Source organism: Heptranchias perlo, chromosome 30, assembly GCF_035084215.1.
Source record: "Heptranchias perlo isolate sHepPer1 chromosome 30, sHepPer1.hap1, whole genome shotgun sequence".
Taxonomy (NCBI): Eukaryota; Metazoa; Chordata; class Chondrichthyes; order Hexanchiformes; family Hexanchidae; genus Heptranchias; species Heptranchias perlo.
In genome coordinates this window covers 13,834,584-13,850,916 of record NC_090354.1, presented here as the reverse complement: position 1 = coordinate 13,850,916, position 16,333 = coordinate 13,834,584, and the positions used below count along the sequence as shown (strand labels likewise).

Here is a 16,333-nt window from a genome sequence, read left to right as displayed (position 1 = left end):
GGTCGCGACCTAAAAAACAATTATTTTCAATTCCCACCTGCCCCCAACCCACCTGTTCTTGGGATTTAAAATCACCCCCTTTGACTTTGTGTTTGTCATGTTGGAATTTCATTGAGAGAGAAGTTTTATTATATTGGGAGGCAATAGTTATGCTGTAAATGTATTTAGGGCATGTTAGACTTGTCATTATAAAGAAGGGTAGGAGGTGTCCAACCCGTGCCATGCGTGCCGAATCTAGCTCACTTCTCAACATTATCTGGTCTGTGCAGCTTCGTCTTTTCATCCCTCCCATGAACAAAAACAGCTGATTTTCCAATAGGGTTGTGGGAATTTCAAAAAATCCACTGACAGTACTGCCCCCTTTCTAAGCAGGATCGCACTGGATTGATCTATGCCTTCCAGTCCCAGTAGCACCACTTTTCTCCTTCTGCTTGGATCCAGTCTGCAGTTCCTGACCTGATGGAGCCAAGCACTACTAGTGCAAGCTGAAGACCAATGCACTCCTTCCAAGAAAGCCAATAGCATGGTATCATTTTTTTAAAAATCCCTATGACTCCACAGGTTCACTGATTCGGCTGGTGTTTTTTTCCAGAGAGAAGTACTTTTCATTAATAGAACTCTCCTCATCTACTTCTAGCTATGTGCCAGGCTTGGGAGTGGGAATGAAGATAACCCACATTGGAGTAACTGATTGACCCAGGCTTGGATCGTAAAGAACCATGAAACATGTTAAAAATAAGAATATTACCCTAAACACTAGGAGTGACAGCCCTGGTGTCCTCTATAGTCCTAAAACCAATTTTAATGCTTTGACTGCCATCCAGTTGGGATAGGCTAGATCAGCATAGAGCAGGTATGTGAACCTTGGACCTTCTTAGGCAGCATGACTCAGACTAATAGTAAACAGTGAATTTATCAACTGAGCCAAGAAATAGCTCCAGCAAGGGGCTTTACTCAGGACTGTTTAAATTTAATTTGGAGCCAAATTAGTTCAATAGAGCTTGATTGGGTCTTTCTAGAAATACAAGAGATGCCTTTTCTGTTTTTACCCTTACTTTGGGTTATCTTAGCATTTCAACAATGAAGCATGTACAACATGTATCTTCACATTTTCCCCTCAACTTAGTAACTAAAACACTGTAGTCACCTAGTTGTGCAAACCAAAACCACCATTAACTGAGAATTTATACCCCAAAACAGCCCAATGCACTTGACTTAAGGCCTTAAGTCTCTGATTTATACAGATAGTTCAAAAAAAACATGCTGTATTTGATATTGTCTGCTTCTAAGTGAGGCGGTCAGAATTCATTTTCCTCAGTTTGGCGGGCAAATTGTCTTCCATTCGTGACCCGGTGGGCTGCAGGCCACGCGCCCTCTGTGGCAGATCCCCCGTTGACTGAGTGATGGGTTCTGAATTGACTTTGAAAGCCTTCAGTGGAAGTCTTTCCTCAACACCGGAATTGCTGGGGATAGAACTTATCCTCTGCAGTTTTAGAGGGAGGTCCCCAGTGCTGCAAGTTTTTTCTCCTATATCTGCAGTCATCCTGAGGACTTTCCTCTGCAGATCCTCCCTGCAGGAGCTCATTTTCTGAAGCTTGGCTGGTAACTTGCTGCTCTTTTCCTCTAGGGTATCGATACAGTCCAAGGAGAAGATTCTCTCTTTTCTATGCTTGCTGTTACTTATAGAGGGAGTGGTGCAGGGTGATGTAAGCGATAGCTTCTCATCTTGTTCCTTTACACTATAGGGAGAAGTGGGGACCTCAAATGTGGAGTGGAATTGGGAATAATCTACACGGAAAAAGCCTTCTTCGAGTGACATGACTGGGAGAAACCTATGGCCCCAAAGCACTTCATCTTCTGTGTACGAAGTCCTCGCTTGACATGTCATCCCTGCAAAGCAGAATAACAGGTGGCTTTTAAAGTTTTTTTTAAATAGATGGGGTTTACAAAATTGGTTCATTATTTAAATTGTAATAATTAGAGAAAAATTCTAATACACAATGCATTTGCAAATCATAAATGTCAAGTCAATTGGTATGGTTGAACATAAATAATTGAAAATGGCATTATTACTCCCATTATGAAAATACATTTCTAAAAGGCATAAAAGGTATATTATATGATTAAGTACAGTTAATTCTGCATATACAGTAGCAGATCAGGTACAGCTGTCACCTGATAAATACGCACCTTAATTTGCAAAGAAATACCATGCTTTAAACAGGATTCTGCTCACATTAAATATTATACAAATTATAGATAAAACAGCTAATTTTCAAATCTTTACACCATTTAGTTATGATGAGAGACTTGAAAAACTTGGACTGTATTCACTGGAACACAAATGTTTGAGGAAATTCAACAGGAATGGTTGTGAGAGAGTAAGCAATGAAAAGGTGATTTCCACTGGCTGGTGAATCGGTAATTACAGAGCATAAACTCAGGATTAGTTTTAGAAGCATAAAGAGGAGATTAGAAGAAATCTTTTCACACATAGTTATTAGAATATGGAATGCATTACCACAATTGGCTATTGAAGCCAATTCAATCACAATATTTAAGAGGGAATTAGATAAATTCTTGAAGCAGAAAAATATTGAAGGGTACATGGAAAGAGCAGAAAACAAAGGCTGCTTACCTGTTAGCTCATATCTATTTTTTTGTTCAAATTAACACAGAGAGTAAAGTATGCCCAAAGTGCCAATCAGTGCCAATTATTGGTGTTCTACCATGTGGCACCAACGTGGGACTGGATCATGATTCTGCATTTCCCACATTGTGACCTCCCAACCTGGGTTAGGGTGTTGAAGGGAAGTGACTCTCAGGGGAAGGGAATGAAATCAAAGGTCAAATTAACCCAACCATTCCTTCATTAATTATGCAATTGATTCCAGTAATTGTTCAATGTCGGTCAAGAGATACACATGCAGAGTGAAATTCTCCCATTTGTGAAGCAATATCCATCTTCGGAACTGTGTTGGAGATTAATTAGTAAATCATTCACATATCAGGTGTCAGCCGTGGCTCAGTGGTCGCACTCTCACCTCTGAGTCAGAAGGTCGTGGATTCAAGACACACCCCAGAGACTTGAGCACAAAATCTAGACTGGCATTCCACTGCAGTACTGAGGGAGTGTGGCACTGTCAGAGGTGCCGTCTTTCGAATGAGACAACAACAACAACTTGCATTTATATAGCATCTTTAATCGTAGTAAAACATCCCAAAGTGCTTCACAGGAGAGTTACCAAACAAAATTTGACAAGGCCCCATCTGCCCTCTTGGGTGTACACAAAAGATCCCACTGCGCTATTTCGGAGAGGAGCGGGGGAGTTCTCCCCAGTGCCCTGGCCAATATTTATCCCTCAACCAACATAACTAAAAAAACAGATTATCTGGTCATTATCACAGTGCTGTTTGTGGGACCTTGCTGTACACAAATCGGCTGCTGCATTTCCTACATTACAACAGTGACTACACTTCAAAAGTACTTAATTGGCTGTAAAGCGCTTTGGGAAGTCCTGGGATCGTAAAAGGCGCTATATAAATGCAAGTTCTTTCTTTCTTTTTCTCTTTCATTATCATGGAGGTTCTGAAGAGGAAGAAAAATAAATAAACGGATAAAAAATAAATAAACCTTCTGACGAAAGGTCTTCGACCTGAAATGTTAACTCTGTTTCTTTCTCCACAGATGCTGCCTGACTTGCTGAGCTTCTCCAGCATTTTCTGTTTTTAGTTCAGATTTCCAGCAATATTTTGCTTTTAAATAAACGGAGAATGGGAGGAAGGCAACATTTTAAAAAATAATCGCAGTGCTGAAAAATCAGATTCAAACTTCTTTCCAAGTATAGCTGGACAAAACGTAGATAAGTCTCGCACCTCATTTCAAGTACATAATAAGATTATTATATCTAGTTTTGTTGCTGGGTTAACTTGTCATTTGTCTTTTCAGATGCTGAGGCCTGCTGTGTATTTTCTGTTTTTAAGACGATTATCGTGCCAGTGTGATTACAGTGTGATTCAAACCTTTTTAAAAATACACAATGAAGCAGATATTTGCAGACTCTTTTCATATAGTGTTTGACATAGAGTTCAACAACTATTTATAAGCTTTCCACTTGTACAAAGTACACATGGAGTAGCACAAAAACAAAACAAACAGTACAAGAATGGATGAGGTCAAAAAGAAAGCCTGCTTGAAATGTGGAATAAAGTCAGAAAACGCTGGAAGTGCACAGCAGGTCTGTTGTATCTGAAAAGGGAAAAGGCAGGGTTAAGTTTCGGGTGAAATCCTTCATTGGGATCTCTAATCTAACATGAATGAGATCTGTTTTTATTTCAGATTTCATCACAAATCATTGGTCATTTAACAAGCCTGACATACGTTTGCTCAAAAATAAGAAATAAATTTGAAGTACTTTAAATGAAACAAAACCAGTTGGGAAAATCACAGGCACTATTAAAGTCAACACTTACAATCCACTAGGACCCCTCAGACACATTGGGCATCATTTTAGCACCCGCTATCGGATGCATTCCTGGCGGGAGGGCTCTGAAAATCGGGGAATCCCGGAGCGGGTTCGGAGCCCGGCTCCAACCCGCCCACTTCCGGGTTCCCCACTGACGCGCCGGCGTGCGCGCGCAGCCCCCGCAAGTGGGAATCCCGCAGGCAATTAAAGCCAGCGGGATGCCACTTGAAAGTATTTATGTTGCTTGTTCAGGTCGTTTACAGACCTGATGGAGCTGTTTTATTAGGAGGGGTGGGATTTTACACTGAACTGAGACTGTTTCCCATATTGGGGGAAACACTCCCAGTTCAAACGGAGGTGTTGCAGCCTTCAGCCTGTAGCAGCTGCAAAGGTGCATTCGACAGGTGGCCACTCCGTCACATTGGACAAAGGTTGGCCTTCACCACCCTCCTCCTAACAAGAAAATTCACCGACCTGGAACCGCAACCCCGGTCTGAGGACACACTTACCTACCTTGCGGACCCACTCAGATGTACATCTTGCGGATGGGGGCCGCTGTAGCTGCAGTCATGACCTCCTTGGAGGGCGAACAGCATCACCAGCCTCACCAGCCTCGCCGTCCACGCCGTCCACCTCTGACACGTGGAGCTCCACAACACAGTGCTGTGACACATCCACCTGTACAACAGGAGGGAGGGCAACCGCAGAGAGAGATGTGTCGCAGAGGGCACTACCCTCGCCACAGGGTCCACAGACCGAGGCTCAGCTTCCTGGACCTCTCTGAGCAGCAGTGCACACGGAGGCTCAAAGTCACTCGACATATAGTCGTGGACATCTGCAGCCTCCTTCATGCCGAGCTGCTCCCGGTTGGCCTGAGCACCATCTTCTTACGTGTCGCTCTCAAAGTCACCACTGCCCTCAACAAATTCTCCTCCGCATCCTTCCAGGGTGCCACCAGGGACAACACCGACGTCTCTCAGTCGTCTGCACAGAAAAGCCCTGCAAATACACCTACACCCACTCTGCAGTGACACAATGGGTGGCATCAGTTGTGGGTCTCCATAGTGATCCTCAGGAAAGGGCATTATTGCACAAGATTCGCAAAGACGTGGCAGTAGTGGTGCCAATATAATATGTAATGTGAGTTGGTCAGAAATTCAATATAAGTAAAAACCATGACAAACCCTCAAACACCCTTGTGCATCCCCTTCATGCTCACGACACGTTTGCCTTACGCTGCCGACTGCACATATGTGATGCATGCCCTGTGGCTGCAGCACAGGTAGTGGCAGGTTGAGTGAGGCTGACTGTGAAAGAGATGCATGAGAGGGTGAGTATGAGATAGAGCCATGAGATTGTATGAGGATTGGGTTGAGTGGTAGTGGTGGGATGAGTACTGGCGAGGTGAGTAAGTGCAGGTAAGATGAGGATGAGGTTTGAGTGGGTGTGAGGGGTGATGTGACAGAGTCGTGTTGGCAGTGCAGAAGGAGATGTGGGGTGGGGGCGGTGATGTGGCAGATGGAGTGTAGGGGAATGAATAAGTGTACTCACTTTGGCTGACCTACTGAGGTCATTGGAGCGCTTCCTGCACTGTATGCAGGTGCGTGATATGTTGGTGGTGCAGGTGACCTCCTCTGCCACCTCGAGCCAGGCCTTCCTGGTGGCAGAGGCAGGCCGCTTCCTTCCGCACGCCGGGGGGAAGTTCTCTGTCCTCCCCCTCCTCCTCACCCCATCCAATGATACCTGGAGTGAGGCATCATTAAACCTGGGAGCAGCCTTCCCCCTGGGCTGTTCCATGCTGTACTTTTTCCTATTTGTTGCAGCATCAGTCAGTGGAGGACTGCCCCTTTAAATAGAGCTCCTCCAGCTGACAGACCTTACTGCGCATGCGCAGCCCGCCCAACGTGCAGCTCAGCAGCGGGGAACCCGGAACAAGAGGTAAGTGGATCCAATTAGCCTGCGATTGCGCGCGGGTCAGACTGATTTCATCGGGCACGTTACCCACACGCCCAATAGACCCCCCGCCGCGAACCCGCTGCCCTGCTAATATCAAGCCCTAAATCTTTCTGCGCCTATCTCTAATTCTCCTAATATTATTCAAAATATTCAATCTATTATCTGCCAGAAAATTGTTTGAGAAAGAAATCCTTGTTTGAGACGAGAATCAAAGAATCATACAGCACAGAAGGAGGCCATTTGGCCCATCGTGCCTGTGCCGGCTCTGTGAAAGAGCTATCCAATTTGTCCCACTCCCCTGCTCTTTCACCATAGCTCTGTAAAGTTTTCCTTTTCAAGTATACATCCAACTCCCTTTTGAAAGTCACTATTGAATCTGCTTCCACCACCCTTTCAGGCAGTGCATTCCAGATCATAACAATTTGCTGCGTAAAAAAAATTCTCCTCATCTCCCCTTTTGCCAATTATCTTAATCACAGTTTCTCCATGTTTACTCTATCAAAACCGTTCATAATTTTGAACACCTCTACTAAATTTCCCCTTAACCTTCTCTGCTCTAAGGAGAACAATCCCAGCTTCTCTAGTCTCTCCACATAACTGAAGTCCCTTATCACTGGTGTAATTCTGGTAAATCTCCTCTGCACCCTCTCTAAGGTCTTGGCATCTTTCCAAAAGTCTGGTGCCCAGAAATGGACACAATACTCCTGCTGAGGCCTAACCAGCGTTTTATAGAGGTTTAGGACAAGTTCCTTGCTTTTGTACTCTATGCCTCTGTTTATAAAGCCAAGGACCCCATATGCATTTCTAACAGCCTGTTATGTAATGATTTATGTATGTGAACCCCCAGGTCTCTCTGTTCCTGCACCCCCTTTAAAATTGTATCATTTGGTTTATATTGCCTCTCCTCATTCTTCCTCCCAAAATGTTCAGGATCTATTGCTCAGTGTTGAAATTTTGATTTTAAAATCATATTTGTTTAATTTTACAGCAAGACTGGATTATAACAATTAAAGGAAATTAAGCTCAAATGTTTACAGTGATCACTCCAAATGTATTGTTGTTTATGGGGAAAATGTAAGGTTTTCTATCTGCTGGCTGGTCTTTCCCTGTGGCTCAATAGTTGATTCCGTTACAAATGTTCTTGAGTGAACCCTATTCATGATTTTATTAGGAATTGTTGCTTTTGTATATTTGGGGAGTTTGAGAGAGATACTCGGAGGCCCCTATCACAAACACAAACAAATGGGTCCCTATTTGGCTGGAATCTTTGGATAGAATATTAAACTGGGGCCTCATCTGTCTGTTCCAGTTGTTCAGGTGAATATAAAAGATCCCATGGCACAATTTGAAGAACAATTCTTACCTCAACCATTAAAAAGAAACAAATTAATTGGTTATTCACCTCATTTGCTGTTTATGTGACCTTGCTGTATGCAAATCGACTGCCATGTTTGTTCATGTAAAAACAGTGACTACAAGTCACAAAGTAATTCATTGGATGTGAAGAGGTTTGAGACATCTCGAGAAACGTGATGAGGTGCAATGCAAGTTTTATCTTTCTATCTTTCTCTTCTCCATCGACCCCCAAAGCTGATGCCAGTCTCTTTAATTGCTTGTCCAATGTCAAGACCTGGGTACGCTGAAGCCTACTCCAGCAAGATGTCAACAATACTGAAACTATCCTCTTCAGCTCTCACAAACACCTACACACTGATCCTGACTCCATATCCTCCCTGGCTGCCACATCAGCTGTTCTAGTAGTGCAATACCTTAATGTCCTGCACGACCTGAACTCAGCTCTCTTCCTTATATCCAATCCATCACCAAGACCACTTTCCTTTACCTTAATAACATCATCTGCCTCTGCCCCAGCTCTCTCTCCCTACTGCCAAACCTTTATCTACACACTTATTATCTTGAAGTTCAATTTCTCCATTGCACTCTTTGCGAGCCTCAACTGACTCCAGTCCTCCCCACCCCACAAACTAAAACCATCCAAAATTCCCTCATCCTCATCAGTACCTAGGCCCACGTCCCCATTTCTCAATGGCCTCGCCCTACCCTACCTCAGAGATCTCCAGGTGTACATCCCTGCACACTGCCTACCTCCACCACCATCAGCTTACTCTTTGTTCCCCACTTCCTCTGCTCCACCATTGCTGGCCACTCTTCCAGATCCTGCCGCCTGGAATCTCTTCCCCATTTCTTCAGCCTTGTCACTGCCCTGCCTGTCTTCAAAAACCTCCCCAAGTCCCTTCTTTTCAACCATACCATCACCTTCAGGCCTACTTTTTCCCTTTCCCCTTCTGGCTTAGTGACTACTCTTTGTCCACTGCCCTGTGAACTGCTTTGAGACTTCTCTCTGCATGAGCAGTGCTATAGAAATGCAAGATGCTGAGGTTTACTCTTATTTATCTCCTTTTCAAATTAGGTCCCCTAGTTTTTGAACCCTTTATCAGTGAACAATTTGTCTGGATCAACTTTATTATTAATCGCCTTTTGAAAATATCTATTAGGTCACCTCGAAACATTCTCCTTTCAAACATGAACAAACCCAATTTCCTCAATCTTTACTCATAACTCAGTTCTAGAGTTCTGATATAATTTTGGTTGTCTCACATGCACCTTTGCAAGGGTAATAATATTCTTTCTATGTAGGGAGACAATCAGTCTGATTTTGAAGCTGGATGCCCTCTAATTCTGAAGACTGAAAACCAGAAAGAAAGAATCTGTTTTCCAAGGCTGGGTTTAAAAAAAGGGTTGCACATATGCATGGACAAGGGTCTAATTTGAAATGTGGGCAACCAGACAAGAGCACAATGTACCAGATGGATCCAATTTTGAACTGGGCAAAATGTGGTCACCCTATTCCTATAACTGTGTTAACCAAACTGCACATAATAATCCAGATGAGGTGGAAGTCATGCCTTAAGCTGTGTGAGATATAAGGGCAAATTCACTGATCCTGAGCTTCCAACAGTGAGCCTTGTGCAACAGGAGTGTGGGTCGGAGAATCGCTGCCATAGTGTGGTAGTCCTGCTTCTGACCTGCACTCCCATTAAGTGAGGCTCCCCACTGGGAGTTCAGGATTGCTGAAGTTACCCTGTAATAAAACTATCACTTATTTTGATTTGAATTCTATACAGCATACATTAGCATTCTTGAACCAAGTATATATAAAACAAGTTTACAATTTTTTGGTGTCTTCAAAGAACTAGCAACGTTAGTCCTTAGCTGTACCTTATTCTTCTTCCTGTTGTACTGGCTCTATTACTGATAGACTGTCAGAATTGTGGGATAGATGTTATATGCGCCTCATTTGAAAGTTGCATAGGATATATGCTGCTGAAAGGGTTAAAATAATAGTGTAGAAGAAAGGTTTTATGCATGATTAAAATTCTAATGAATTTCCTAGTGATATAAAAATCCATTGCTGAAGATCCAAAACTACAGCTTTGAACTGAAACAAAATTATGCTGGCATTGCAATCAGCCAGATTTTGCATAAGGGTTGTAATAAAAAATGGTGCAATGTTAACACTGCAATCAAAATTAATGACAGCAGGAGCATCCAAAACCAAATTAAAATCCTGGTAATTAGAACAGCTCCAACCTGCTCTTACATTATTGTAGAACTTCTTTGTTAAATTGCTGTAGCACATATTTTCAGATTGGATCTCCTGTGGTCGCATCAATGTCCCCAATTTTCTTTCAAACCTAGTATGTATTTAATTATCTTACTGTCTATGACTTCCCTATGGGTTTTATTTTATTTATATGTTAATTTATTTATATGTTAATTTACATTATTAATTTATTATATTAATTAAATTAAATTAATTTATTTATATGGGAATTGGATAAATATTTACAGAGGAAATATTTGCAGGGCTATAGGGAAAGAGGAGGGGAGTGGGACTACTTGGACAGCTCTTTCAAAGAGCCGGCATTGGCAAGATGGGCCGAATGGCCACCTCCTGTGCTGTATGATTCTATGTGTGTCCTCTTTAACATCACCTCCCACTGCTTCATCCTTCTGCTGAACCAGAGGGACGCTTTGCACTGCAGTTCGCTCCATAACCAGCATCAGTGCCAATTTGCTGACAGCAGCTGCCTCACTAACTGGTTGTAACAGGTTTTCCACCCCCTTGTGAGATGAAACACCCGGCTGCCGCCAGTGGAATTGCAAAAAACTGATGAAAGCTGTCCAGTAAGAATGGGGGAGTTCAAATGATAGAACTATCGGCAACAATCACCTCCATCATTACCACCAAAAGAAGCATATTTGCTGTTCACTGATCATAACATGGACACTACGAAAACCCATGGGGCTAATTTCTAGTACCAGACGACTGAGTTATGAGGAAAGGCGAGAAAATCTCATACTCTACAGCACTGAAAGAAGGTGAATGAGAGGTGATCTAATAGAGGGATATAAGATACTAAGCAGAATAGGAAAGATAAATCTGGAGTACTATTTTAAGTTAAACAGCTTAACTGTGCGTGAACATCTATCCAATAGCGATCATAACATAATCGAGTTCAATGTAATGTTTGAAAGGGAAAAAGGTGAATCAGCTGCTAAGATTCCAGATTTGGGTTAAGCCGACTTCAATGGGATGAGACAGAGACTGTCCACAGTAAACTGGGCAAATCTGTTAATGGGTAAAATGACTGATGATCAGTGGGAAATGTTTAAAGAAACATTTAACGTGATACAGAATCGGTTTATACCCCTGAGGGGCAAGAACTCTACTTGCCAAAAAAAACAGCCATGGACAACTAAAGAGGTAAGGGACAGTACAAGACATAAGGAAAGGGCATACAAAAAGGCAAAAATTGGTACAGATCCTGGCGAATGGGAAAGATACAAAGATCAACAAAGGGTCACAAAACAGATAGTAAGAGCTACAAAAAGAGAGTATGAAAAGAAACTTGCAAGGGATATCAAAACCAATATGAAGAACTTTTATAGTTATATTAGGAAAAATAGGGTGGTCAGGAGCAGTGTTGGCCCCTTAAAAACTGAAAGTGGTGATATTGTCATTGACCATGGGGAAATGGCGGACATGTTGAACAATTACTTTGCGTCAGTATTTACAGTAGAAAAAGAGGATAGCATGCCGGAAATCCCAGGAAAACTAATATTGAATCGGGGACAGGGACTCAATAAAATTAACATAAGTAAAGCAACAGTAATGAAGAAAATAATAGCACTAAAGAGTGACAAATCCCCAGGACCAGATGGTTTCCATCCCAGGGTTTTAAAGGAAGTAGGTGAGCACATTGCAGATGCCCTAACTATAATCTTTCAAAGTTCTCTAGATTCAGGAACTGTCCCTCTAGATTGGAAAATTGCACATGTCACTCCACTTTTTAAGAAAGGAGAGAGAGGGAAACCAGGGAATTATAGACCAGTTAGCCTAACATCTGTTGTGGGGAAAATGCTGGAGTCTATAATTAAGGATAGGATGACTGAACACCTCAAGAATTTTCAGTTAATCAGAGAGAGCCAGCATGGATTTGTGAAAGGTAGGTCGTGCCTGATAAACCTGATTGAATTTTTTGAAGAGGGACTAAAGTAGTGGACAGGGAAATGTCAATGGATGTTATTTATATGGACTTCCATTTGATAAAGTCCCACATAAGAGAGTGTTAGCTAAGATAGAAGCCCATGGAATCGAGGGAAAAGTACAGACTTGGTTAGGAAGTTGGCTGAGCGAAAGGTGACAGAGAGTAGGGATAATGGGTAGGTACTCACATTGGCAGGATGTGACTGGTGGAGTCCCGCAGGGATCTGTCTTGGGGCCTCAATTATTCACAATATTTATTAACGACTTAGATGAAGGCAAAGAAAGTCTCATATCTAAGTTTGCCGATGACACAAAGATTGGTGGCATTGTAAGCAGTGTAGATGAAAACATAAAATTACAAAGGGATATTGATAAGATTAGGTGAATAGGCAAAACTGTGGCAAATGGAATTCAATGTAGGCAAATGTGAGGTCATCCACTTTGGATCAAAAAAGGATAGAACAGGGTACTTTCTAAATGGTAAAAAGTTAAAAACAGTGGATGTCCAAAGGGACTTAGGGGTTCAGGTACATAGATCATTGAAGTGTCATGAACAGGTGCAGAAAATAATCAATAAGGCAAATGGAATGCTGGCCTTTATATCGAGAGGACTAGAGTACAAGGGGGCAGAAGTCATGCTGCAGCTATACAAAACCCTGGTTAGACTGCACCTGGAGTACTGTGAGCAGTTCTGGGCACCGCACCTTCGGAAGGACATATTGGCCTTGGAGGGAGTGCAGCGTAGGTTTACTAGAATGATACCCGGACTTCAAGGGTTAAGTTACGAGGAGAGATTACACAAATTGGGGTTGTATTCTCTACAGTTTCGAAGGTTAAGGGGTGATCTGATCGAAGTTTATAAGATATTAAGGGGAACGGATAGGGTGGATAGAGAGAAACTATTTCCGCTGGTTGGGGATTCTAGGAGTAGGGGGCACAGTCTAAAAATTAGAGCCAGACCTTTCAGGAGTGAGATTAGAAAACACTTCTACACACAAAAGGTGGTAGAAGTTTGGAACTCTCTTGATACTAGCTCAATTGCTAAATTTAAATCTGAGATAGATAGCTTTTTCGCAACCAAAGCTATTAAGGGATATGGGCCAAAGGCAGGTATAAGGAGTTAGATCACAGATCAGCTATGATCTTATCAAATGGCGGAGCAGGCACAAGGGGCTGAATGGCCTACTCCTGTTCCTATGTTCCTATGTTCCTAATGCAGAACAAGAGGATATAAGTACAAACTGGTAAAAGGCAACTTCAGCACTGACGTCAGGAGGCACTTCTTCAAACAATGGAAACGAAAATCAAGAGAGGTGTATAACGGGTGGCTGATACGATATTGCCTGTTTTACGCTATCACCAAGAATTAAAATTACCCCCTTTGTGATCAATACCTGGAATGGTCTTGTGAGTAGGGCAGTGAAGACAAAAAAAGGTGGAATCATTCAACAAGCAGTTAGATGCTTAGATGGATGATGAGCTAGACGGGCCAGTTTAGAATTAGATTACTTGCCAGTTACAAAATGAAAAAAAACACATAAGCACAAAGGGATAGAATTGATCTGATTTTTTTTCCAAAGTTTGCATTTTATGAAATTGGGTGTTGATAGCCAGGAAAGAATGTATGGATAAGTTTGATTCATACACTAGTATAAAATGGTGCCTTGAAGAGGGAAATGCACTGTTCAGTCTACAATGCATTGATCAGCCTGCAATGAACTGATCGGCCTACAATGAACTGATCGGCCTACAGTGAACTGATCGGCCTACAGTGAACTGATCGGCCTGCAGTGAACTGATCGGCCTGCAGTGAACTGATCGGCCTACATTGAACTGATCGGCCTACATTGAACTGATCGGCCTACATTGAACTGATCGGCCTACAGTGAACTGATCGGCCTACATTGAACTGATCGGCCTACAGTGAACTGATCGGCCTACAGTGAACTGATCGGCCTACAGTGAACTGATCGGCCTACAGTGAACTGATCGGCCTACATTGAACTGATCGGCCTACATTGAACTGATCGGCCTACAGTTCACTGATCAGTCTGCAATGCATTGATCAGCCTGCAATGAACTGATCGGCCTAAAATGAACTGATCGGCCTAAAATGAACTGATCGGCCTACATTGAACTGATCGGCCTACATTGAACTGATCGGCCTACATTGAAGTGATCAGCCTGCAATGCACTGATCAGCCTACGTTGAACTGATCAGCCTACGTTGAACTGATCAGCCTACGTTGAACTGATCAGCCTGCAATGAACTGATCAGTCTAGAATGAACTCGTCAGCACACAATACACTGATCAGCAGACAATATTGTAAAAATGCTATAGGTAGCAGCATGATAATGCTGAATGTGTTGGAAAAGCAGATTGTGAATGATACTTCCAACAGCAGAGCTTTCGACTCTCAATGTTGGCTATCATTTGAGTTTGGAAATTTTATAGGCATAGTTCCCCCCTAGAAAACAGAATGGGGGATCTTGCTGGAGCAGGGCATCTCGTGGTGTGCGCCGTTAGTTAGACTTGGTTTTGCACCCTTCAGCTGGAAGAATTTTTGCGATGTAACTTGCTGGAAGTGCGAGCTGAGATAGGTGTAGCGAGGGCAACGGGGCATCTGGGATCTTAGTGAACGGCGGGACCAACAGTGTATCTCCTTAACTAATGAGATTTAAAAAGTGAGAAAGAAATGATGGGGATGGTGGGTGAATTGGAGTGGGTGAATTAGAATTAGTACAGAAAGAGAAATAGAGGGAAAGAAAGATTGGATTAACAGTAAGAGAAAAATGAGACAAAGAAAAAGTAAGAAATTTTTTTTAAAATTTTACATTTTTTAAATCTCTAACAAAAATTGACTACATGCAGAAATGAGATTGAACAGTTTCAATTGTTCCCTTCCTGGGCCAGAGAGGTTGATTTGCATTGCATTAAAAATGATCACATCGTTATAAAGGTACTTACCCTGTTAAGTTCCAGCTCTAACTTTCTGCGGCGAGTTTAATAGGCAACTGATGTGCAAATCCAACAAGTTCTTAAAAATAATGGGGAGGCTAAGGGCGAGATGCCGTTTGTGTGAAGCAACGTAAATCGACCAGCAAGTTCCGGGGATTCGCAACTCACGGCATATCTCTTAATCCCCTGAATTTGCTGGCCGATTTGCACATTAATAACGGCGTGCAGCATTAACGCACCGATTTTTTTTCCAGCAAGGTCCGGCCCAATAAAATTAAAAGAATAAGGAGTGGTGGAATGATGGGTTAGTACAATAAGACTTCACCTCTGAGGCCTGTATTCAAATTCGGTCCAGTCTGATGGGATGAGAATCTTCTCCCTGTGCCCTAAGTGAAATTAGTTTGGGCACCCTCAACCCACTTGAACTGGAGACCAGCACAAGTCTCCAGCTCAAATTTATTGGCAATTCAGTACCACTAGGCACAAAATTGCCTTTCACTGAGAGAAGCTATGTCTGGTGTGGGAAATGAAAATGCCACACTGATGCAGTATGGGATCCATTTCTGTGTTAACATTAAAGTACTTTGTTGAAGCAAGGTAAATGGAATTTTGCCGTGCCTCTTCCCTTGTGTTTCATTAGGCCTGGCCTGCTGAAACTGGAGTCTAAAAAATTTGAAAGATGTTCTATTCCCCAGCAACACATCTCATCTTCATGAGCACAATTCATCCAAAATCCATTATTTTGCAGCACTCCATTTGTAACTTATATTTGATTCAACCAACTTTATCATTTATACTTTATGCAGTTATATAGCCCATTATACGTTTATAAGAACATATAAATGTAAGGGATAAGAGGCCATTTAGCCCTTCAAAGCTAATCTCTCTAGGACATTAAATCTCCCATCACAGCATCCAATTGTAGTCTGAATTACCCAATGTTTTTTATCGTTATTACATTACTTGGAAGATTATTCCAACATTTATCAGTCATTGGGTGGAGAAGTCTTTCCGGATTATCTGTTCTAAATATATATGTCACTAATTTCCATTTATGTCCTCTGGTCCTGATTTCTTGGTGTACTTTGAAATGCTGGGTTATTTTATCTATACCATTTAATATTTTGTATACTTAAATAGTTTCTTTCTAGATTGTAAAGCTTAAACATCTTTATATAACATTGAGCTTTTATTGCCTGGCCTCTGTTGCATGATCCCAGAGAGCCGAGATATTTTGCTGTGCGGTATTGGTGTATAACAGCTTAACGCGTTCTTTTGAAATGATCTTTTCTGCTATTAAAACAGAGGCATTTTCCAGATTATTTTAAACAGGTTAACTCCTTCATTAAAATAGCAAACCAAGTAATTTCATATGTTCA

The 16,333-nt window shown here is 42.1% G+C and overlaps 1 protein-coding gene across 1 annotated transcript in view; it reads right to left on the bottom strand.

Moving 5' to 3' along the window:
- Positions 1 to 1,285: 1,285 nt before the first annotated feature.
- Positions 1,286 to 16,333, bottom strand: part of LOC137300145 (G protein-activated inward rectifier potassium channel 1-like) — a 51,256-nt gene continuing 36,208 nt past the window's right edge. Inside the window, exon 3 of the mRNA XM_067969230.1 lies at positions 1,286 to 1,890. Coding sequence (XP_067825331.1) covers positions 1,286 to 1,890 — 605 coding nt within the window. The remainder of the gene's footprint in view (positions 1,891 to 16,333) is intronic.